The sequence below is a fragment of the Coregonus clupeaformis genome, chromosome 17 (genome assembly GCF_020615455.1).
Source record: "Coregonus clupeaformis isolate EN_2021a chromosome 17, ASM2061545v1, whole genome shotgun sequence".
In the NCBI taxonomy this organism is placed as follows: Eukaryota; Metazoa; Chordata; class Actinopteri; order Salmoniformes; family Salmonidae; genus Coregonus; species Coregonus clupeaformis.
Genome location: NC_059208.1, coordinates 22,965,859 through 22,991,607, shown reverse-complemented (window position 1 = coordinate 22,991,607; position 25,749 = coordinate 22,965,859). Strand labels below are relative to the sequence as shown.

Genomic DNA, 25,749 nt, shown 5'->3' with positions numbered 1-25,749 from the left:
TGGTTTTGCCAAAAGTCTGCTTATGGCTTTTACAACTGGAACATGAGAAAAGAGAGAAAAGTATGTCGTAAGTGTTGACATTGAAAATCTTTTTAGACATGTTTTGAATTAAGTGAAAGTGAGTTTATTCACAATAGATGAACACTATGTACTCTGTCTGGTTTAGAACGCTAGCAAGCTAAGCTACTAGCATGTCCTATTTGTGTTTTCAGAAGAACACAGCCTGGGTTTCTTTCTTTCTGTGTTTTAATAAGTCTTAAACAGACACATTTCATTCACTTTAATTTAGTTGTGATTTGAGTCTGAGTCAAAAATACTCCACAGGCTTTCCCGACTGATGTGATGAACTTACACCTGCTTCCTGTAGTTCTGTCATTGGCAGGTAAGGCATCTCTCCTCCCTCAATTTTCTGACAGGGGCTTCAATGTTGACTTTATTGAGTACCCTAACCTAAAGCTGACCAAAAGGGTGTGTCTGTAAAAAGAATGCTGATGTGTTTATTTTTAAATTGTGGGAGAGGTTGGAGTAGTAGCTCAGGGAAATTCCAAGGTGACAGAAACAATGACTCCACCCCAGCTCGGCTGCATTCTTAGTCCGTGTGTGCTACTGCAGAAGTGAAAAATAAAGTCACACACTCATTCGGCTTAACAACCTTTATCAGTTTGTGTGATATTGTACCACACAATGTCCAATGGCTTACCAGCTCTGCTATGCATATGTCCCAAATGGCACCCTATTCCCCACATAGTGCACTACGTTTGACCAGAGCCCTATGGGCCCTGATCGGAGCCCTATGTAGTGCACTATAAAGGGAACAGGGTGCCATTTGGGACACATCCTCTGAGTCATACTTTCTCTATCCAGTATCCACCTCTACTGAAGTCAGTTAGGCACTGTGTTGTTTTTAACAAGGCTTTAAAAGTGTGCTGTTGTTTTACTGCAAATGATCAATGAGGGAACCTCGGTGCAATTAATCTCAATGTTTGTCCTTCTCGTACACACCTTGTAAAGTCAATCCAGCGTGACTGATCAGGAGCATATTGATTTGATTTAGTATAATTCATCTGCTGAAGACTTGGGGCCTTTTATATGCTTGTAAAGTATTTCGATAATTCCCCCAACTATATAACCCTCAAACTCTCTCATACCAGTGTTATAACAACCTGTCATAATCACTGTAAGAAAGTAAGCAGTAAGCAAGCAAAGAAGTGATAAGCAGTGTATTCCTTTCTTCTCCCCCCTCTCCTACCCTCCAGTCCTCCTCTCCATCGCTCTCTCCCAGGACCTGGTCTCAATCCAGTTTAAGTCAGATCCAGTCCTGGTGCAGACTGGCACTGATGCGGTCTTCACAGTGGTCACAGTGTCCCAGGTGTTTTCCATCACATGGGGGTACCCGGGTGGGGCGACCCCCCTGGGGCTGTGGGTGGGGGGCAGCGCGGTGCTCAACACTGTGACCCAGTACCTGGGCAGGGTCACCATCACAGCCACCCAGCTCCGTATCAGCAGTACCCAGCTGGGAGACGCGGGGAACTACACAGTGCAGGTGGACCCCTCACCCACCACGGGCCTGGCCCAAAACACCAGGTCCATACAGCTCAGGGTGTTCGGTAAGGAGGGAGTGAAAGAGGGAGGGAGGGAGGGAGGAAACGAAGGAGGGATGTAGTGAGAAATGTAATGAGGGAGGGTGGGAGGAAGTGATGGAGTGAGGGAGAGAAGGAAGGAGGATGGGAGGGAGGATTACAGAAGTAAGTGAATAGCAGTGGAGGAAAATCGAGCATGAAAGTGTAATGTGATTATAGCCACTTGATTGCCCAGACCTGTTAGTGTTTGTTATTACTGTTCTTTTTAGTTACAGATAGCACTTCTATCTACAGTGGTGTGAAAAAGTGTTTGCCCCCTTCCTGATTTCTTATTTGTTTGCATGTTTGTCACACTTAAATGTTTCAGATCATCAAACAAATTTAAATATTAGTCAAAGATAACACAAGTAAACACAAAATGCAGTTTTGAAATGAAGGTTGTTATTATTAAGGGAAAACAAAATCCAAACCTACATGGCCCTGTGTGAAAAAGTGTTTGCCCCCCCTGTTATAACACAACTCAACTGTGGTTTATCACACCTGAGTTCAATTCCTCTAGCCACACCCAGGCCTGATTACTGCCACACCTGTTCTCAATCAAGGAATCACTTTAATAGGACCTGCCTGACAAAGTGAAGTAGACCACAAGATCCTCAAAAGCCAGCCATCATGCCGAGATCCAAAGAAATTCAGGAACAAATGAGAAAGAAAGTAATTGAGATCCATCAGTCTTAAAAAGGTTATAAAGCCATTTCTAAAGCTTTGGGACTCACAGTGAGAGCCATTATCCACAAATGGCGAAAACATGGAACAGTGGTGAACCTTCCCAGGAGTGACCGGCCGACCAAAATTACCGCAAGAGCGCAGCGACGACTCATCCAAGAGGTCACAAAAGACCCCACAACAACATCCAAAGAGCTGCAGGCCTCACTTGCCTCAGTTAAGGTCAGTGTTCATGATTCCACCATAAGAAAGAGACTGGGCAAAAATGGCCTGCATGGCAGAGTTCCAAGACGAAAACCACTGCTGAGCAAAAAGAACAGTAAGGCTCGTCTCATTTTTGCCAGAAATCAACTTCATGATCCCCAAGACCTTTGGGAAAATACTCTGTGGACTGACGAGACAAAAGTTGAACTTTTTGGAAGGTGTGTGTCCCATTACATCTCGCGTAAAAGTAACACCGCATTTCAGAAAAAGAACATCATACCAACAGTAAAATATGGTGGTGGTAGTGTGATGATCTGGGCCTGTTTTGCTGCTTCAGGACCTGGAAGACTTGTTGTGATAAATGGAACCATGAATTCTGCTGTCTACCAAAAAATCCTGAAGGAGAATGTCCGGCCATCTATTCGTGACCTCAAGCTGAAGCGAACTTGGGTTCTGCAGCAGGACAATGATCCAAAACACACCAGCAAGTCCACCTCTGAATGGCTGAAGGAAAAACAAAATGAAGACTTTGGAGTGGCCTAGTCAAAGTCCTGACCTGAATCCTATTGAGATTGTCGTATCGGGTGAATGGTGGCAATTATTGCTGATGAACAAAGGAGTCCGCTCATACTGAACTTGGATCATAAGGTTTATTCATATCACAAGCTTCAGCATAAGTGACAGATGTCGTGACATCCGGAGAGCGACGCCTCAGATTGAAATGGCCGCTCTGCCCTCTCCTTCGTTTTTCCCCCAGTATATATATAATCTCCCCAAGATGTGGGTGGCTCCCTCTACTGTCCAATCCCCTGTCTACAACACACTTTCTGTCTGTTGTATGTGGCGTTACACTAAAACATTCCCTCTTGATACTAAAATCAACATTCTTTCAGTTCCACTTAAAAACATTTAACAAAGGCATAATCCCAATACACGACATTTCCCCCCTTCGAGACTAAACAGTCTCGAAAACAAACAGAATAGGATTATGACAAGTGACAATTTATCTTATTGAGTATCTTTAACATTAAACCAAAAAACATTCTTCTCTAGAGTGTATATACCTTTCTATGAAATATGCATAACTGTTTATGAAGTGTGAATACATTACTATGAACAAATCTTTATGGAGTGTAAGAGCGAAAAACTGTCTGGCAACCTTCGTTCCAAATCCATCCATCAATCAAGACAGTAAAATTCTCTCACGGTCCCTCTGCCCCAGGCAACCACCTCGGTACTCCCGATAAACTCATAAACAATGTAAATGCATTTGAAACTATGATGCAATTAAATACACATGTAAGCCCCTGCAAACAAAATCCTATCCAAAAAATATCCACTCTAAGGCTGGTCAACCCATTGGACCCTACAGTGGACCTCTCCCTGCCTAGACTCCCTGTCCCTAAGCATCACCGAAATAAACAAAAACATCTAAGATCCCCACATGTATCCAATAACATCAAACATCATTCTACAAAAATTAATACGTAAGAGTATGACACAATTATGTATTACACATGCAAATATGTCTATATTTCATTGCAGACATTGGAATGTAGTCCACTACACTTCATCTCCCCGTAGTCTCCTCTTCCAATGGACTGTTGATGATGGAATCGGCCACACCCTCCTTGTTTCATCTCCTCCAGTCATATTGTCCCTTCATATTGTCCTTGTTTGAGTATTTCAATCTCCACATGTCCCCCAAATGCTTCTGGAAGAAAAGGAAAGACCAAACAGTATCTTTTGCAAAACAACACTTTCAAATTGAACATCAATATCAACTAAGAATATATAAATGATATATAAATTATGTATGAATCACATTAACCTATTCCCCCCTTTGATTCATAAAATCATACCAAAATCACACTAATATTGAAAAAAAAAAAAAAAAAAAAAGATCAAATCATCAAAAATGATATTTATCCATTCAGTTCCACTTGTCCATCTTCATCCAGATAAGGAACAGTCAACACCAGCATCTGAGTGTTGTCTCCAGGCATCACTCTCCAACCTATCTCAATATCATAGCTTTCTCAAAGGTCAGTAACAAATTACAAACATCACACACAGTGCTATCAAAGCTGCCATTAAATGTAACCCATCACTGCCCCTACTGGCCTACCTGATCTTGCAACCAAGTCTTCGCTGACCATCCAGCTCCCTCAGATCTCCCAAACGCATCCCTTATATTCTTCAATGCATATATAACCCTAGTGATAATATCTGAACTATCTGGACTCAAAGTATAACTAATATTATCAATATGATCTTCCCAAATGTTACACCATACCATGGAAAAAGTCCCCCCTTCTCCCTTAGATTTATCCTTCAATGATAGGCTTGAAGACTATGACATGTCTCCATGTCTTTTTCATCCTATTTCCAACCCTAGATTTATCTGTGTCCGGTGGTACCCCTCTTTTAATGGTAGAAACCTCATATGGAAGCTTCAACGTTGATATGTAACAACATCCTATCCATCAATAGGGTAAGAATATATATGCTTTATCACCACAAACCCTCAAAATATCTCTAAAATTTCCCATAGTCACATTGTCAGGCAAAAGCTAATCTTTTAACCATCAAAGTCCTGCTGTTCCTACTACCTGGTACATAAAAAGTAACATATTTCTCATTACTACCCTTAAGGTCATGCATACCCAAAGTTATCATATAGTCATCACAATCTGATATTCCCATAAACATACCCCTTACCTCATATGTTTTATTAGAACCAAACAACTTTTAGCCCTCAATGGTTTCACCTCAAATGCTTCAGGGCTCGCTGTTACCTGACTTTCCTCCCCATCTAACAAATTCACACAAGTTAATTCACTTAACCCAATAACACCTAAACCTAGGCTTAAACAAATGTTTTGACAACGACATTATTTTATCGGTTACTGATTGTTGCTGATACCACAGTCATGACAAAGCATAAGATTGACACATACTTGATAGAGGTCGAGCGACCGTCTCTAACATGTTTGTCTGGAATTCTCAACAGACATGGACCCTCAAGATTCCTCACTGATCTTACAGAATGAGCTGCTGGAACCTGCCCATCTATCTCTAATTTTCACAACAGAAGAATCAAACCACTCCATTTAGTTTCTCTCTTCCCTAACGAGCGGTACTGATCAGATACCTCTCCTTGTCTGTCATTAAAATCAAAGACCTCATCCTGTACCTCCATGATGAATCTATATTCTCTCTACTACTATCTGTTCTCCTATTTTAACCCTATTCGTACTATCATTGACAGCACTCACACAATCCGACCCCTGAGTCCTTCTTGCTACCCCCTTTAATTTCAGAAAAGTTGTTGTCAGTGTCATACTTCCTAAGATTTGCTATTGCCATCGTATCATTAATCCCTTTCCACAGTTACCATTAAAGTAGTTGACTTAGTTGATGTATTAACACTCTTAACTACTTCTAGTGCGAAAGTTCCCGATATCCTCTGTGTATTATCTACTGTTGGAGTGGCTACTGTAATCTACTCCTCCTGAACTCCTTTGGTGACTGTGAAACTTCAACAGATTTCAAATCTTCCATCATAAGCGTTACTTTATGAATTACATGACCTTTTAACCAATAATTCTTAACCGGAACAAATTCTAATGCTTGCACTAGATAAGTATACTTCTTCTCCATAATTATCTCTCCATGTGGGAGGAACGTCCCCATCCTAACCCTAATAAGTATTTTTCCCCCTAAAATTGGTGCTGGAGCTATTGGTTCCCTTATAATCAAATGCGATATATTTATGGCTTTAATAACTATCAATGTTGAAAGAGTTAAATTGCTTCTCACTGTTGTTTTAATAGACTGAAGTGTTAATGTCATTATTGTTACTTCATCCATTTTCCCCAAAGCTTTGAACTCTTTGCTTGTACTTCCATCTATCACCACTAGTTTCACTTTTTCCCAACTCTCAGTCCTAACTTTCAAACTTTTGATTATAAAAATACACCTATAATTACCTTGATCTTCCTACTCTAAAATGTCCTTCACCACTGCTCTCTCTCTCTCTTACTACTAACTTTGAAACTTAGCTTACTGTCTTAGAGTTCCTTCAACCTAGTTCTCCTAACTTTTTTGTCTAATCTTTTCTCCTAACCTTTAAAAACCTTTTCCACTGATTTATTCACAAAATCCCTTTACCACCAATTTTTAGAATATGTGATTGGGAAAGTCCCCACCTGCTTCTGACTTCTTTACACACAGACTTGGCAAACGACTAAACACCTTTTAGCCTAGCCTGAAATCTCTTAGTGTAAGAATGTAACCCAGAATAACAGTCACCCCTTTTAACTTTATTTTCCAGACAGATTGTCTAATAGGCAGTCTAATAGATTATCATCCTTCCTATGATATTATCTTTTTAAGCAAATATGATTCCCAAAAACCAACTTTTTAAAAATCCTCTACCAGACATCCGTCTAGTGTACATCTTATTGTACAATTCAATTTGAACAATGCATCTCTTCCCAACAATGCAATAGGTACTAATATTAGTATGTCTATTTTAATTTCTCCTTGATTTTTTATAGCATAGCTCAATTGGTTCCCTAAGAGTAATTAGCTGTTTTACTACCTCAAATCCCTATCCTAATTAGTTAATTTTACATAGTGAGATGTTTAACCTCTTTAGGCTGATCACAGATAAGTTTTTCCACTATTCACTATCACTTCTCATAGTCCTGTTTTTACTTCAATTGTTGGATATTTTCTCTTCTTCTCTAATCGATGCTATCAGCTGACACCCCCCTTCGTATCTTCTAGGCACTCTAGAATCCTTAGGGTTCACCTGGAGAACAGGTGATCTTGACTGGCCCCTGCATCTTCCTTAAAAATGTTCTCTGTTGTTTCCTCCTGACTGGTTGCAGTCACAGGTAAAGTGACCAATCTGTCCACAATTATAACCGTCTTCTGGAGATTGCTGGAAGTGTAGCTGATATCTTCCTCCTCCTTCTAAGCCTTCTCGTCCTCTTCCTCTCCAATTCTGTGTCTGTCCAGAAACTGGCTGTGGATATGGATCATCTGGTACCCCCCTTGGTGGCTGGTACATTGCATTTGATATTGTTCAGTTGAAGCTGTAACAGTGATTGTTGATTTGGTTCACTCTGATTCTTCATAACCAAAGCTTCTCTTCTCCACCAGTTGTATGATTGAGTTTTCTGAGAGTTTCTTGATCCTGTTCTTTCTTGCTGTTGACATATCAGGATTCTTCAAAAGCTTATATTCTAAGTTCTGTCCTCAAAATATCATCTTCCATCATCTTCTTACTTTTCTTCAGCTGCTTGGCCTCAACGTATTCTTCTTCTCCACCAATTCTTGGGATTATTTTCTCAGCAGGTTTTCTCCTTCTGTATCTTCATCCTCATCTTTCCGAACCTCATTCTTCTCTTAGTTTCCAGACATCTCGGTTTTTCTTCCTTCTGGAGTTTTGGATTCATCTTTCTGGTCGTTTCTGCTTGTCCTCTATCTATTATTCATCTTCATCTCTAATGCAACAATCACCCTCCTGGATGATCACCGGAAGCTGAGGATAAACATCCCTAAGCTCTACTTCCTTCTCATAAGGTGGGTGTCTTTTTGCTGAATCCGTATGTGAGAAAGGTGTACTAACTTCTGCCATTAGTTTTTCTATCGCCTTTCCTTCCTTTAGCATTTTCTCTATACCTCTGTTTATCTTATCGCTGGAATCTTTTATCAGTTTTTGTTTGAGAATGAAGGGCAACTTTTGTTTCATTTGCCGGATAACCTAACACTACTTTAGTTAAAGGATTACTATCTTGTACTATATCAACCGGTGTAATGACTTTTTATAGCCTTGATGTCCTTTCTCCCCATTGTAACAACCCTTTTATATTCCTTTATCGTGAATTATTTTATTTTAGACTATATAGCCTATGGCTTCCCCCCTTTAATTTTTTTTTTTTTAAATAAATCAATTAAAAATCATGAATAATTAAAACCAATTTTTATTCCTATATCCTATGTCACCAATTTATCAATTAGTGGTGGCTATCTTACCACAACCCATCAAATGCAAGTAGTCAACTTCAGACTACAATACCCATAAACAAAGCCTGTAACCTTACAACACTACAATTCCCATAAATTCCATTGTTTAATATGCACCCAAGTATCTTAATTCCAGAATAATGTCAGTACCTGATTTCCAACCGAACTGTAATCCAGCCCAGTGATGCACAGAGACTCCAAAATGCAAATTTTATTCAAATCAGTATTTGCCAAGCCTATGTGAAATTGTCATAACATCACATATCCTGTTAGGGGAAGATTTTGTGAACTAGCCTGATATCTGATCCGATCCTCTGCCGCGTCACGTGATGTCACGTCAGCACTTCCTCTCTCTCTCTCTCTCCTGTCGTATCGTCCTATTGCTCCTCTCATATGACAGAAGAACAGAGACACAGGAAAAGATTTTAGTAGTTAATGCAATACTGAGTTACTTCAACCATATTCAACATTCCCCCACTCATATTCGCTTTAAGACTTAATTTAATTCATTACGTATTTTATTTTAATCCGTCATTTAACTCAGGACTAAATAGATCGCTCAAAAACATTTTATTTTATTTTAATCCGTCATTTAATTTAATTCATTATACTCCGTCAACATATATTTAATGTATAAATTCACTACATCTCAACAAATAGTTTCATGTTCAAACACCAGCCGCTTTAAAACTATAAGATTCGTGTTAAAATCTCTCCTATTTGTTCCCTCGTCTGTGTCTCCCTGTCTCCCCCTGCAGTGTAACAGATGTGTTGTTTAGTAAAATCCCACGCATGCGCGATACATTCAAAAATACTTTTTCACCGTGGAAGGGAGATTCTTAGATCTCTCCCCAACCCCAAATAGACGGTTAACAGTCCTGCTGTACCCCCATTTCCCCCTCATAGTCAAACAACATTTAACAGCGCTCACAAAACATAGAACCGAAATTCCACATACAAACATAATTTAAGAGGCTTTATTCCAATCGCAGTGGGACCTCTACGGTCACATGTTAGCATGCAGCATATTAGCATTAGCATTTAGCCTTAGCCTGTATGCACCATGTAGCATAAAAACAATGTACCCGACATTGCGTCTTTAATTACTTTTTCCTTTGTCCTAACTTTAGGCTGCCGTGAGTTCTGGATATTTTATATGAGCGGTCCCCCCCAAGCAGATATCCCGTCAGACAGAAGATGGGCAAGCAACCCCCACTAAATCTACAACCAAACCCCAGTCCAAGACTGACCTGAAACCCATAACGCGTTACCAGGATTTTATGGCCCACCATGCGGTCGCCTCGTTTGTTACGAGGGCTTATCAAATCCTGCAATGTCCTAACTTGTATACATATCTTGGCCCCGATTGTTCTTGACTTACTATTCAAGCAACACATCTCTATAAACAATCCATAAGCTCTAACCACTTTTGCGCTGTTTTAAATTTTTTATAATGATTAGCCAGACCCCCAGTCATCAGCAATAACGCCACACGAGGCACGGTCGTATGGTACATTTCTCCAGTGTACAATCACATAGCATCCAAACTAACAATCTGTGAGGAAAACTCACCCTTTTCTGGCACTTCAGACCGAGTTAGCTTGACGGCTACGAATGAGCAAAGGAGAGATGCAGACCAGCCCCACGTTGGGCGCCATTTGTCGTATCGGGTGAATGGTGGCAATTATTGCTGATGAACAAAGGAGTCCGCTCATACTGAACTTGGATCATAAGGTTTATTCATATCACAAGCTTCAGCATAAGTGACAGATGTCATGACATCCGGAGAGCGACGCCTCAGATTGAAATGGCCGCTCTGCCCTCTCCTTCGTTTTTCCCCCAGTATATATAATCTCCCCAAGATGTGGGTGGCTCCCTCTACTGTCCAATCCCCTGTCTACAACACACTTTCTGTCTGTTGTATGTGGCGTTACACTAAAACATTCCGTCTTGATACTAAAATCAACATTCTTTCAGTTCCACTTAAAAACATTTAACAAAGGCATAATCCCAATACACGACAAGATGCTGAGGCATGACCTTAAAAAAGCAGTTCATGCTCGAAAACCCTCCAATGTGGCTGAATTACAACAATTCTGCAAAGATGAGTGGGCCAAAATTCCTCCACAGCGCTGTAAAAAACTCATTGCAAGTTATCGCAAACGCTTGATTGCAATTGTTGCTGCTAAGGGTGCCGCAACCAGTTATTAGGTTGTAGGGGGCAATCACTTTTTCACACAGGGCCATGTGGGTTTGGATTTTGTTTTCCCTTAATAATAACAACCTTCATTTCAAAACAGCATTTTGTGTTTACCTGTGTTATCTTTGACTAATATTTAAATTTGTTTGATGATCTGAAACATTTAAGTGTGACAAACATGCACACAAATAAGAAATCAGGAAGGGGGCAAACACTTTTTCACACCACTGTATATGGCCCATATTTGACTTAGCAGGCCTAGCACTTATTGCCGTTGTGAAAGCCACTTTTGCCGTCTGCCCCTTTATTTACCATCTGCTTCCATGTCTGGATGTTGTTTCTTCTCCCAACCCTCCATTATTTTCATTAAACAAAATTTGTTTAGGCAGAAAACACTAGGCGTCCCTCTATTTTTCAGCATATTTTAACGCTTGAATTGAATCCCCCTCTGTCTGTGATCACACTATGAATGCCCAATAATGGCTCATTCAAAAGCTCTCCCTGTGTGTATCTCCCAATCAGTCTACTACTCCAGTATTTACATTCATCTCACTAGCCTGGTCCCAGACTTGTTTGTGGCATGATAATGACCATGGGAGTTGTCAATGACCAAAGGAGTTGGCAAGACACCACAAACAGATCTAGGACCAGTCTATAATCTCCCTGCTTCTCTTCTCTCCCCACCCTAGATGCAGTGGATGGCGTGACTATGTTTGTGCCGTCAGTGGCTCTGGAGGGGGGCAATGTGTCTGTGCGCTGTACCTGGACCAAGGGGACAGAGACCAGTGTGCTGTGGGGTAAAGGGGGCTCTGCTCTCACCTCGAACTCCAGGGTAACTATCAAAGGGGGCGACCTGGTGATCAACCCGGCCACGAGGGAAGACGCCGGGGTCTACACCTGCACCGTCGCTAACCTCGTCAGCGCTCAGACCGCCTCGAAGACCCTCACAGTTTACTGTGAGTCATTGCATGCCCAGCTGCTAATGTTAATGCTAATAACATAAGCTAATTGACTCCCACACAGTCTCACCAGTGAGCAGGGCCGTATTACCGACTTGGCACGCAGGGGTAATCCAGGGGTAATTAGATAGCATATGAGCACGTGTTAAGCCATGGCAAAATGTGTAGAATTGTAATTAACTGGAAATTCGCTTAAAAACTGCTACATTTTCTCTCAGCCTCATAATGGCAAAATGTGTGGAATAGCATGGGATTAGCTACAGTGAGGGAAGTATTTAATCCCCTGCTTATTTTGTACGTTTGCCCACTGACAAAGACATGATCAGTCTATAATTTTTATGGTAGGTTTATTTGAACAGTGAGAGACAGAATAACAACAACAAAATCCAGAAAAACACATGTCAAAAATGTTATAAATTGATTTGCATTTTAATGAGGGAAATAAGTATTTGACCCCTTTGCAAAACATGACTTAGTACTTGGTGGCAAAACCATTTTTCGCAATCAGAGGTCAGATGTTTCTTGTAGTTGGCCACCAGGTTTGCACACATCTCAGGAGGGATTTTGTCCCACTCCTCTTTGCAGATCTTCTCCAAGTCATTAAGGCTTCGAGCCTGACGTTTGGCAACTCGAACCTTCAGCTCCCTCCACAGATTTTCTATGGGATTAAGGTCTGGAGACTGGCTAAGCCACTCCAGAACCTTAATGTGCTTCTTCTTGAGCCACTCCTTTGTTGCCTTGGCCGTGTGTTTTGGGTCATTGTCATGCTGGAATACCCATCCACGACCCATTTTCAATGCCCTGACTGAGGGAAGGAGGTTCTCACCCAAGATTTGACTGTACATGGCCCCGTCCATCGTCCCTTTGATGCAGTGAAGTTGTCCTGTCCCCTTAGCAGAAAAACACCCCCAAAGCATAATGTTTCTACCTCCATGTTTGACGATGGGGATCTTGGGGTCATAGGCAGCATTCCTCCTCCTCCAAACACGGCGAGTTGAGTTGATGCCAAAGAGATCGATTTTGGTCTCATCTGACCACAACACTTTCACCCAGTTCTCCTCTGAATCATTCAGATGTTCATTGGCAAACTTCAGACGGGCCTGTATATGTGCTTTCTTGAGCAGGGGGACCTTGCGGGCGCTGCAGGATTTCAGTCCTTCACGGCGTAGTGTGTTACCAATTGTTTTCTTGGTGACTATGGTCCCATCTGCCTTGAGATCATTGACAAGATCATCCCGTGTAGTTCTGGGCTGATTCCTCACCGTTCTCATGATCATTGCAACTCCACGAGGTGAGATCTTGCATGGAGCCCCAGGCCGAGGGAGATTGACAGTTATTTTGTGTTTCTTCCATTTGCGAATAATCGCACCAACTGTTGTCACCTTCTCACCAAGCTGCTTGGCGATGGTCTTGTAGCCCATTCCAGCCTTGTGTAGGTCTACAATCTTGTCCCTGACATCCTTGGAGAGCTCTTTGGTCTTGGCCATGGTGGAGAGTTTGGAATCTGATTGATTTATTGCTTCTGTGGACAGGTGTCTTTTATACAGGTAACAAACTGAGGTTAGGAGCACTCCCTTTAAGAGTGTGCTCCTAATCTCAGCTCGTTACCTGTATAAAAGACACCTGGGAGCCAGAAATCTTTCTGATTGAGAGGGGGTCAAATACTTATTTCCCTCATTTAAAATGCAAATCAATTTATAACATTTTTGACATGCGTTTTTCTGGATTTTTGTTGTTGTTATTCTGTCTCTCACTGTTCAAATAAACCTACCATTAAAATTATAGACTGATCATTACTTTGTCAGTGGGCAAACGTACAAAATCAGCAGGGTATCAAATACTTTTTCCCCTCACTGTATATACTGTAACTTCACAATTTTCTCTAAGCCTCATCCCACTGCTGGCTTGCCTCTGAAGCTAAGCAGGGTTGGTCCTGGTCAGTCCCTGGATGAGAGACCAGAGGCTGCTGGAAGTGGTGTTGGAGGGCCAGTAGGAGGCACTATTTCCTCTGGTCTAAAAAATATATACTGAACAAAAATATAAATGCAACAATTTCAACAATTTTACTGAGTTACACTTCATATAAGGAAATCAGTCAAATGAAATAAATAAATTAGGTCCTAATTTATGGATTTCACATGACTGGGCAGGGGCGCAGCCATGGGTGGGCCAGGGAGGGCATGGGCCACCCACTGGGGAGCCAGGCCCAGCCAATCAGAATGAGTTTTTCCCCACAAAATATCTTTACTACAGACAGAAATACTCCTCAGTTTCATTAGCTGTCTGGGTGGCTGGTCTCAGACAATCCCACAGGTGAAGAAGCTGGATGTGGAGGTCCTGGGCTGGCGTGGTTACACGTGGTCTGCGGTTGTGAAGCCGGTTGGACGTACTGCCAAATTCTCTAAAACGACGTTGGAGTCAGCTTATGATAGAGAAATAAACATTAAATTCTCTGGCAACAGCTCTGGTGGACATTCATCATGCCAAAACGTGATCCCTCAAAACTTGAGACATCTGTGGAACTATGGATTTTTTTTAAAGAAATACGTTTTTGGTGCTTAAAAAAATAAAAATAAATTATATATATTTTTTTGTTTCAGCTAATGAAACATGGGACCAACACTTTACATGTTGCATTTTTATTTTTGATCAGTATAATAATACCCCAATGCCCCAGGGCAGTGATTCGGGACATTGCCCTGTGTAAGGTGCCATCTTTCGGATGGGATGTTAAACGGGTGTCCTGAACGTGTAGAATAGCATGAGGTTAGCTATAAGACTGCACAATTTTCTCTATGCCCCATGGCAAAATGTGTAGAATCTCAGGGAAAACTGTGGCCCCAGATGTGGTGGTCCGGCTCTGACTGTGAGTCACTATCTAGTGTCCAGGGTTGTGTTAATTAAGACACACACACAAAAAAAAAGATGATGTGTCTTATTTGAGAAGTCAGGGTAGTCTTCCTTGTTTTAGTCTGTTTTCTTTTGTTTGGTGCCTAATGCACACGACCCAGCAGCTAAAATGCTAATGCTAATACTATGAGCTAGTTGTTATACTAGCTAGCATTACTGCCAGTTAGCCACAGAAGCGCATCACTATATGGGCTACAGGGCTAATTTGCATTAGCATACCAACCCCAGTAATATTGATCCCATGCATTTTGAGGTGAAACTTTACTGTGACAGTCTGTGAGCCACAGGGTTTGTCTGTGAGTCTGTCTGTTGATGTTCCTTCCCCCCCTCCGCCTCCAGATGGTCCCGACACCCCCGTGCTGAGCAAGGCTTCTACAGCAGACTGTGTGGGAGGAGCAGACGCAGTGGTAGGCCAGACGATCCGACTCATCTGCGTGACCAACTCCCTGCCCCCCGCCACCTTCTCCTGGCAATACAACAATGAACCCGTAGCGTCTGGCCAACCGGACAGTGGGGTGTTCAGCCTCCAGCCCTTCTCCACCAACCAGAGCGGCCAATACAAGTGCGTGGCTAGCAACGCCATCACGGGCACGACGTCGGCGCAGGGGACGGACCTGGCAATCGTGGGTGAGTTATGCGGGATGAACACTGGCCTTGGCCACTGCCGTGACTCATTCTGGTGACAATTAGTTTTGGACGGCGCAGCGGCATCCATCTTTGAGTGGAGAGAGGGGAACATTTTGGCACAGCCTAGACAATCAGCGAAAGATTGATCAATCCAAATGCTCTCGCAATGAGAATCTAACTCTTTTTCTATGACTTTCAGCTGTCTTCAGTGATCTTCCCTTCATTTCCACCACTCGTTCTCTCTCACCTCTCTTCCCCTGCCATCACTTCATCATACTCTTTCAGAAGCCTTGTTTCTTTCTTTTCCATTTGTCTGTCTGGGCTTCGTGTCTTAGACTCATTATCATTATTCATTATCCACCTGCTCATCACTCTCTCTGTCTTCGCCTCCATCCCACTCATCCCTCCCCCTTCCCTCTGTCTCAGGCACATGCCTCAGTGCAGGGGCAGTGGCGGGCATTGTGATTGGCTGTGTGGTCGCTCTGATCTTAATCATCATAGCAATCTTACTCCTGGTGCGCTGGAGGAGAGGTGAGTGAGAGTGTGTCTGTCTGTCTGTCTAGGAAGTCCCCTGTGTAGCCATGGAAGTAATGCAATTATGTCATAGTAATATCTTATAAACTCTTTGTAAGTATTCACATTGACCTGTGTATACTATGCTCATGTAAACATATGTTTCAATGTTTGAATACTGTATGTGACAATGTTGATTATTGCAGTTGACCGAAGACTGAAGGAGGCCACAGGCCAGAAGAGAAACCCAGATCCCATGCATGCAGTAAGACACTAATCTTTGTCCTAAAATATTATGATTCTGAAAGCACTTTATTTCATCAATGAACCAATTTCTGTCTTTCTCTTCTCTTTCTCTCTCTTTTTCAGCCCCCAGAGCCCCCTCCACTTGGTACCCGGACTTTAGGCAGAGTCCGGCACTCTGACCCGCCGCTACACACACACCCTCACAACTTCTACACTGTCCCACCCGATGGCCATGATAACACACACACACCGCCATGCAACACAAAAATACTTCAACACAATGGCCATGCCAACAGCAATGTGTTCCCACACAATGCCCAACTTCAGAACGCCAATTCATTTCCACAAAATGGCAACTTGCAAGACCACAACACTTTCACACACACTGCTGAACCTCAGAATGCCAACACACTCCCACAGATGACTCAAAACAATCCAAACATTCTCATACAAGCAGGTTCTACTCAGGTTGGTGTTAACCTTAACACACTGCCACACAACCAGCAAAATAGCAATGCACAGCTACCCACGGTTCACGTCAATCTCAATTCCTATCCAACCAATGGTCAACAACCCAACCAACAGTCGCAGCAACAATTTACAAGCCCACAGGACAGTACTATGCAGCGGAGTCCCAACATTGTAGCCAACAGTGCTAGTGCTCTTCAAGTTCAAAATAACAACCCACAAACATTTATACAGACTGGACAGTCATACACCAATCCCAGGATGCAAATTGGCTTGTCATATCCTGGTGATCCTTCACAAGTTGACCACAGTAACTTAGACACTGATCCTCCAGTCTCTACTGGTCTTATTCCTACTGGTTACACACACGGTGGTCGAAGTCACACTCTCCAGCGAAACGCCAACACACAGACCTACCAGAGGGACCAGGCTACTGATACCCAGCCTAGACACTCCAACCCAGCAGCGGCCAGCTCTGTGCCACGTGATGCCAGTCATGTCACACCAAGTGCCAGCTCACGTTGCCAACAAATGCCTTGGGACCGTCTGAGGGGCACCCCGGCGTACCCCAATGACTCCCCCAGAAGGGTACAGGCTTCCCCCGACAGCAGCTACACCTCTGATAGCACAGAGTCCCCGTCCCAGGCTAGACGATCCCAACCACACACCCGGAGGAGCGGGCCCGGAGCACAGACCCAGAGCCCCCCACGGAGCCGATCTACACCCAGGAAGGCTGCACCGACGGCGGGCAGACAGGCCCAGAACCTCCCCCACACTCATGGGACGAACACTCAGCCTGGAGCTCCAAGTGACACACAGTCACATATCAGTCCCCATGCACGCGATGCACCAAGGCAGAGAGCCCGTCAGGAAGTCAGAGCTCAATCCCAGATCACAGTTCAGACCGTTTCTCAAAGCCAGACTGGCCCCAGGCAACAAAATGCCTCACACAGCCACCACAACTCCCAGCCACAACCACAGGGACCAGCCGCTCCACAGGGACTAATAACCACCATGGCCCGAGGCACCGCACTCGACACTCAAGCTCTCGCCAATCCAAATCACTTCCCACAGACACAAACCGTGATTCAGTATGGTAGGGGAAACACACATATGGTACCACAGCACACACAAGTCCAGAGACAGCCAGCAACACAAGGTTGGGGTTCACAAACACAGCCTGTTACACAGAACCCCAGTAGCCTCACTCAGACGGCCCTGGAGATGCACACACTGACGACCCCTAACCCTTTTCACAACCGTAACCACCAGACACAGGCCGCCCTGCTCAACACCCAAGCTCGAGGCCGTAACCCTGGGCACCAGCGACCCCCCACGCCCCCTCCCGTCATCCCTCTGGCTCAGTTCCAGACTATTCCCAGAGAACGTGCCCAGCACCAGTCCCCAAACCGGGGCCCCACTGGCCCTCTCAGGCCCCCAGTCAACGTACACACCGCACAGAGACACCCCGGCGCTAGCATGCCTGCCAACCTGCACTCTGGAAAGGCCCACCACGTGCACGCTGATAACACACACTGGCACGGCCAACATACTCAACATGCCCACAGGAACCCTGCCCACACACGCCAGGTAAGTGAAACACCAGAGTAGTAGTAGTGTTTGATACCAGAGCCAACCGTTCCCATATGTTTGATATATGTTGATTAGCCATTTAATGTTTCATTAATCGCCATTTGGCTCTCTTTCTCAGACGTGTGATCATTATGCCTGTCTCATTCTGTCATGTCATTCTCTGTGTACTTAGTTGATAGTTTGTTTGGTTTCCCCACCTCTCATTCTAACTGACAGTTAGTTAGCATCCCAAATGGAACCCTATTCCCTTTATAGTGCACTATGTTGAACTAGAGCCCATAGGGAGTAGGGTGCCATTTGGGACGCACATTTTTTGTGTTGTGTATAATATGTGTGTCATGGGTACAGTTACAAACCTACTGGTAATTTACCCAAGTTACTGTAATCGTCTGTAATTTGGTAATTAACAGGCAATCTATCGGTATCTATGGTAACTGTGGTAATTTACACTTAACTTGAAAAATATTTATTCATATATATATATATATATATATATATATATATATATATATATATATATATATATATATATATATAGTATTAATTTGTTATATCTGTGCGTTATATATATATATATATATATTTGTTATATATTGTCCATAAGTTTATAGTGGATAGACCATAAGGTTCAAGAGAAAATAGCATAATTAATGAAAAAAAACATCTAATCAACTATGGCATTATTTTCAATTAACTCTGCAAGTCTTCCAACTATTGACTTTTTTCACCAGTTTGGTGCCAAAACATTAACAACAAAGGCATATTGACATGGTAAAATAAATATATAAAGGATATCTAATGCTGAAACCCTCATATTAAACACCAATGGTATTCACTAAGTTGATGGTTTATATTTAAGATAATGTTTTATAGCTTAGACATTTATTTTGTACTTGAAAATCTTATTTTATTATGTTATATATTTTACATGTGATAAGGCCACGCAGAGGAACAGAGATAATTGCAGACACCTGTGAAAATCTGAAGTACCCAAAAGAGCCACTAGATGTCTTGTGTTAAATTATATAACATCTTTGAAACTTCTAAAGTTTCCAGTAATATACCCTCCCCATTGCAACCCTTGTCACAGGGAAACTTGCCAAGCAGTTTTTATAGCGGAGGCTGCACTTTTTATTGAGTGACAAGTATCTTTCTGCTGGGGTAATGACAAGAGTATTTGGCAGGGATACAGCCAGGGTAGTTTGGCTGGGTGTTTGTCTGTCTATACTGTACCAGTGTTTCAGTGTCAGAATTGTGTCAGTAGCTATGTTGAACATGACTTGTATATAATTAAGGGCTTATTCTTCCTCTTCAACAGCAGACCCACAAAGGAAGGCCTAGACACTGAGAGATGCCAACGGACACACACACACCAGCAACTGACAAGAGGAGAAACACCAAGCATGGATGACTATGGAAGCCCCACTCTAAAGCAATGGAGACCAAGCAAAAACACACACATGCGCACACACACGCACACTATCACACACACTTCCCGCAGTCGACTCCCCCTGCCTGTCAAGTGTGTGTGTTATCTGTTGATTTTCAAAAGTACCAACAATGACTCACTGGAAAACCCACACAGATTATTTCTGAAGCACCACATACCCAAATAGTGGGAATGAGAAAAGGGCCTTATTGAGGCGAGACACTTCAGGCCTTGTGTACGTGGCCTCTCCCATTCAGCGTGTTCAGAGAGAGAATGAGACACTACCACAACAATGAGGACTTGAGATGTTTGCATGAATGTCTTTGTGTGTTGCTCTTTGTGACTAGAATGAACAGTAAAAGGGAAAGATAAAGAGAGCCCTTGCTGGACGGATTCCAGTTGATTGAATGGACTTGGCCCCTGGGAAACTACTGTGTGAAAATTTTGAAGGAAAAAACCCCTCTGTGACTTGCTTTATTTAATATTTCCATGGAAGTATTTATGTGGAGCCTTTCTGTTTACAGATGCTTCTCTTGACACTGCTCAATTAACGGGATTCGCCTCAGCGCCTCGACTTCAGAAGCAATGCTTAACTAACTATGAAGGAGACCCCACAAATGGATGGGCCGCTTATTAATTAAGAGCTTTTATGCGACTTAAATGACTCGGAAAATAATAACGCCAATGCTTGGAGGTCAGCACAAAGAAGCTGCTGAGCTGCCATGTTTTCCCCTGACTAAGCAAAGCAAAATAATTTGCTCGGGGACTACGATGCTCTTTTGTGTGGGGGATTGGCACATTAAAAGTGATCTCTTTTGGACTAAATCTTAGCTTTCTTTGGAACAAAATGTGTATTTAATATTTTTCTTTTTCTGTTACGTGGTAAATATGTTGGACTGCCATTGCAATATGTGTCTTTGTGACTCAGGGAGGCTGTTTTATACTAAAATATATGTTCCATGAGATTACAGAATAGAGTGTAAATAAGGTTTTTAAAGATTAGGGGTCTCCATTGAACATAAAAAAAAATTCAGGACCATATGTTTTATTGATGATAATAAAGTATTTATATTGCCCGACGTGGTGTCTTGTGAATGTCTATCATTGGGAGGAGTTTATTTACATTATATGACATTCGTTTTGATATAATGTTGCCTACCTACTGGTATAATCTTAACTGACCTTGAAATAATCTTGGCCTCCAGGCTTTCTGATCATCTTCAGCTGTTACAAATATTCCCAGAATATTGTATTTACTAAACAGTTTTTAAGTTGAAGAATCTGCACTGTAAAAATGTCCTGGCAGAAATTATTGGAAGAGTCATGGTTGATAGAGAGAATAAGAATATCTGGAGCCATAAGGAAGATTTTTTGCTGAGTATGCAGACTCCCTTGGGAGTTGTTGATTTTCCACATTAGTGTCTGTTTCCTCAGCTTAATATGGCAGAATTAGGAGTTTCTGGCTTGCTGTTCTATCAGTCCCTCAGCACAGCTCCCACTTGTGAGTACATCAAATACAGCCCTGCTCCACAACTGCAAAGGTAGAAGGACTTTGTACTGTTGAGTAATGGTAGAAAACATATTATAGTTATCCTCCAAAGCTAAATGACTGTCTGTTATTCCCAAATGATGGGAATATGTCACGTAGGAAGACTACATTGCCTACTGTATATGCTGATACTGCTCCTTTCCAGAACTCAATTTGCATGTACGTTTAATGTGGCTGTTTTACTCTCCTTCCATGATTTACTGTGTTTGCTGCAGCACATTTTAATTGTTTATGTTTCCCATTAGAGCAATACATTAGCGTATGAAACAACAAGGTAACAGGAGTGTATGTGCAAAATCTGCATTTTTGTTGTGATTAAATTCCACAATGGTGTGTATGTGTCTCCCCTTTATCACACAGTGGCTCCCCCCAGCCCTCCTGACTCAGACATGCCAGTGCTGCTCATCGTGTGTGTAACCCTTGCTGTGGTTTTGGTGGTGGTTTTTCTGGGGATCTACTATGGCTTCCAACGCCACAGGTAATATAAACCCTAGAGGGTGTCACACACAGGACAGTCAATGGACCTATTCAAATACCCTTAAAATGTATTCTTCCTTCTTTCCATGAGGAAATCACTGATCTGACACATTGATTAAAGCAATGGGGAACACATGTTTTCACCTATCCACTCTTGTACTGATCAGTGATTACCTCAAGGAAGGGAGTAAAGAAAGAAAGTATTTTAGAGGTATTCGAACAGGGCCATTCACTCACTGCACAGATATAACCCATATGGGGGTAAGGCTCCTCTTCTTTCCAATCAGTGCTAAGAAAAACATGATTGACGCCACCAGGAGGATGAGTCCCGAAGTAAGGCATCTGCATGCAAATGTATTGGTTGAAGCCCAGTAGCAACATGAGTTGTGTTCCCAATGGCATCCTATTCCCTATATAGTGCAAACAGTCTGTCTGCAATAAACATTTTGAGCAGCAAAATCACAGTTTTTATGTATTGTAACTCCATTGTAACTCCACTAGGGGGAGCCAAACGTGCAAGAGAGTCACTTTAAGGGCCTCATCGATTAGAACCATTTCTTTTGCCTCTTTTCCATTAGATAGAATTTTACAGCACTGCTTGTTCAATACCACAAAATTAAAACAAAATACTTGAGCCATAGGCAAGGAAACCCTTGGCTGCAATTCAATAAATTTACTGAAAACAGATAAAACTGTGGTGAATAGCAACAAGGAAATCCACAGTCATGTTTAGCTCGTCTAAAAATGATCACAGTCAGATATTGATTTAAACCACAACAGAGAAAACAGAAACCCCAGAGAGTGCATGCTAGGCCTATTTGCTGGCTACAGAGAACGTCAACATCCTAAAACTGCCATTGGTTATTTCTATAATGCCAGACATACCGTAGAAGAAGAGCATCCACTGAAATACGAATATGAATGAAGTCAACAAATCAAATATAAATCAGATCAACAAAAAAAAAATAGGCTTGTGTTTTTAATAGACGCTTTCCTGCTGTATTTTTGTTGATTTGTAACAAAAAAATGGATGATGACTTTTTGCGATCCATTTCTGATCATACTGTACCACCAGCATAGAAATACAGTACTGGTTGAGGTTCTTAGTTCTGGTCATCAAGTCTTATCTTAAAGTGTCCATCAGCAATCAAAACAATAAAGCATTCTCCCTACCCCTGTTCCGGCAAAAAGCTGAGGGATGGGGCTGGAGAAATGTAACCACCCTCAAATTCATAGACATAGCTATGGATGCAAGGACTGACCATCCACGATGTACAAATTCTAGTTCTAACCTTGTTTTGAGGCTATATAGTGTTTGTTTACATTTACTTTGTTTACAAACATTGGAGTAAAACAAGCTTATTTTTTGGGTTCTGATGTGGTACGACAGTTGAAGCTCATGAGGCATTTACAAGTTATATTCTTCAAGCATCAATAGCTACATATCATTCATTCAAAAGTCCAAAAATGTATGTAGCAACTGCAGATTGCCCCTTTAAAAGAAATAGATGTATATTTATTCTATTTATGTATTACCATTGTGCATTTATTTATTACCAGAGAGTGGTTGGGCAGAAGCCTATCAGCTGTTATGAGGGCATAAGAAAAAACATATCTTAAACAATCCATTGTACTGCTACTGTAACATCCTATTGGCTCAGAAGTACTCTACCCATATAAATAAAATGTATATTTCTATGGCTCTACCACAGTAAGGCCTTGGGAGGCATGAAAAGGAATTCAACCATTGTTCAACCATGTTGTCTTAGAGTTGACGGTAATGCTCCTCAGTTTGTTAAGGGCCTCTAAACAGCAGAATGACAATTATGAAAATGACAATATCTAGAATTGAGACACATAACATATCTTAGAATATATCTTAGAATTGTATCTGCTAAGGATAACACATTAACTTGAGGTCTCTTGAGGGCAATAGAGTCATCACAGCTGAAATCTTTTCACGTCGTGTTTCTGATTACAAAATCTTAAGAATGGGCAGCAGATATTTGAGTAGCCCCAACACTCACAGTCCATGACTGTATACACTGTGTATCAAGGTCAGGATAAACCTGATCTCATTCAGCCAAAAGCCTGATGGATAATAGCTGCAACTCCAAGGTCTTGCAGTAACTCATTGGAAGATCGGACAATGACTCAGGGCACGCACACACATACACACTGACAGCAGGATGGTCACAGTGACAGACACAAGAGTCACATTGTATACCCAGGTCTGGTGAGAGAACACAACGCGGCAATCAATGCATGAATCAGCCGCTGTAGACAGTCAACCACGGTGCATGGCCGAGCACGAGACGCAAGCCAGTCAGATCGTACCGTTTTGATAAACAGCTCTCGACTTGCTCACGCTGCACACAGACCACGCTGAGGTTTCTGGGTAATTATGGGGAGAGACAAAGAACAAAGCATTCGAATTATCACATGGCTTCATCTATCAGCTCGCCTGACACACACACACACACACACACACACACACACACACACACACTGTATCAGCACAAATGTCAGGGAAGGCGGTGCTCGTCATGACAGTCCCTGATTAAAGACCCTCCAAGATGACAGCTTTTCATCTGACACGGTGTGTGTCTACCATCATTGCCATGGGGGCCCAGCGCTCCCCTGATAGCCCCCCATCTTACCATCAGTACCACCAGGATGCTCTAAATGCCCTGCTAGATAGAGGACTTCTGTCACTGCTGTGAAATGCTGTGTCATTATGTCAAAAGGATGACACATATATTAAACCTGGCTTTTCACTATACAATTAGTGTTGGATAGGAGCCTGGATGGGTGGCACACACATAAACATAGTATGTATCCCAAATGACACCATTTTCCCTATGTAGTGCACTGCTTTTGGCCAGGGACCACAACCCTCTGGTCAAAAGTAGTGCACTACAGTGCCGTGAAAAATTATTTACCCCCTTTGATTTTCTCTATTTTTGCATATTTTGATACTGAATATTATCAGATCTTCAACCAAAACCTAACATTAGATAAAGGGCTCCTTCTATATATTATTAAGGCAAGTTGTCCAGGTCCTGAGGCAGCAAAGTATCCCAAAACCATCACACTAGCACCACCATGCTTGACCGTTGGTATGAGGTTCTTACAATGAAATGCAGTGTTTGGTATTCGCTAGACAAAATGGGACCCTTCTCGTCCAAAAAGTTGACTCAAGTTTGCTAAAAAAGCACCTGGAAGCACCTGGATGATCATCAAGACTCTTGGAAGAATGTTCTATGGACAGATGAGTCAAAAACCTTTTGGACGACATGGGTCCCTTATACCAATAGTCAAGCATCGTGGTGCTAGTGTGATGGTTTGGGGATGCTTTGCTTTAATAGAAGGAACAATGAATTCTGCTCTGTATCAGATAATTCTACAGGAGAATGTCAGGCCATCCGTCTGTGAGCTGAAGCTGAAGCGCAGCTGGGTCATGCAGCAAAACAATGATCCAAAACACACAATCAAGTCTACATGAAAATGGCTAAGAAGTAACAATGGCCTAGACAAAGTCCAGACCTAATCCCAATTGAGATGTTGTGGCAGGACTTGAAACGAGCAGTTCATGCTGAAAAAGGTGGCACAACCAGTTATTGATTGTGGGGGGGCAATTACTTTTTCACACAGGGGAATTGGGTGTTGCATATCTTTGCTAATTATATGTAAACTCATGTTCCTTTTATCTAATATTAGGTTTTGATTGAAGATCTGATCATCAACATAAAAAAAATCAAAAATAGAGAAAATCGGAAAGAGCCTAAACACTTTTTCACGGCACTGTATTTGTACTGTACGGACTAGGGTGCCATTTGGGACCCGCACTTAGTATAGTTGGATGCACCGTAAACAAATAGTTCCTCATTGCCCCTGGACTATGAATCCCTCTTCTCTGGGCTCTATCTTGATTTGTGCAATATGAAACCTGCTTTTGAACAGAGAAATATGTGCGTGTGCCTGTTTGTGTGTGTGTGCGTGCGTGTGTTTGTGTGTGTGTGTGTGTGTGTGTACGAGAGTGCATCCATGTATATGTACATGTGTGTATATGTGCATATATCTGTGTTATACGTGCATGTGTCTGTGTATACCTGCATGTGTGTGTGTGGGTATTTGAAAGACAGACTGGACACACAGCACATGTCCATCAACCAGAGGTTCTTTATTAAGAAACAAATGTATTTATGAAATATTTATGCATTTATTTATTA

At 42.2% G+C, this 25,749-nt stretch overlaps 1 protein-coding gene across 2 annotated transcripts; it reads left to right on the top strand.

Annotated features, from left to right (window-relative positions):
• The first annotated feature begins 326 nt into the window (after positions 1 to 326).
• LOC121585993 lies at positions 327 to 20,570 on the top strand. 2 transcript variants are annotated; one of them, XM_041902391.1, is made up of 8 exons: positions 327 to 382; positions 1,257 to 1,607; positions 11,436 to 11,702; positions 14,955 to 15,242; positions 15,669 to 15,773; positions 15,962 to 16,020; positions 16,125 to 18,059; positions 19,384 to 20,570. In XM_041902391.1, exons 1-8 carry the CDS (start codon positions 343 to 345, stop codon positions 19,408 to 19,410), a joined length of 3,072 nt encoding a protein of 1,023 aa, XP_041758325.1. In that variant the 5' UTR covers positions 327 to 342; the 3' UTR covers positions 19,411 to 20,570. The 2 variants fall into 2 exon arrangements, with proteins under 2 accessions (XP_041758325.1, XP_041758324.1); XM_041902390.1 differs by having other exon boundaries at positions 19,381 to 20,570.
• The last annotated feature ends 5,179 nt before the right edge of the window (positions 20,571 to 25,749 follow it).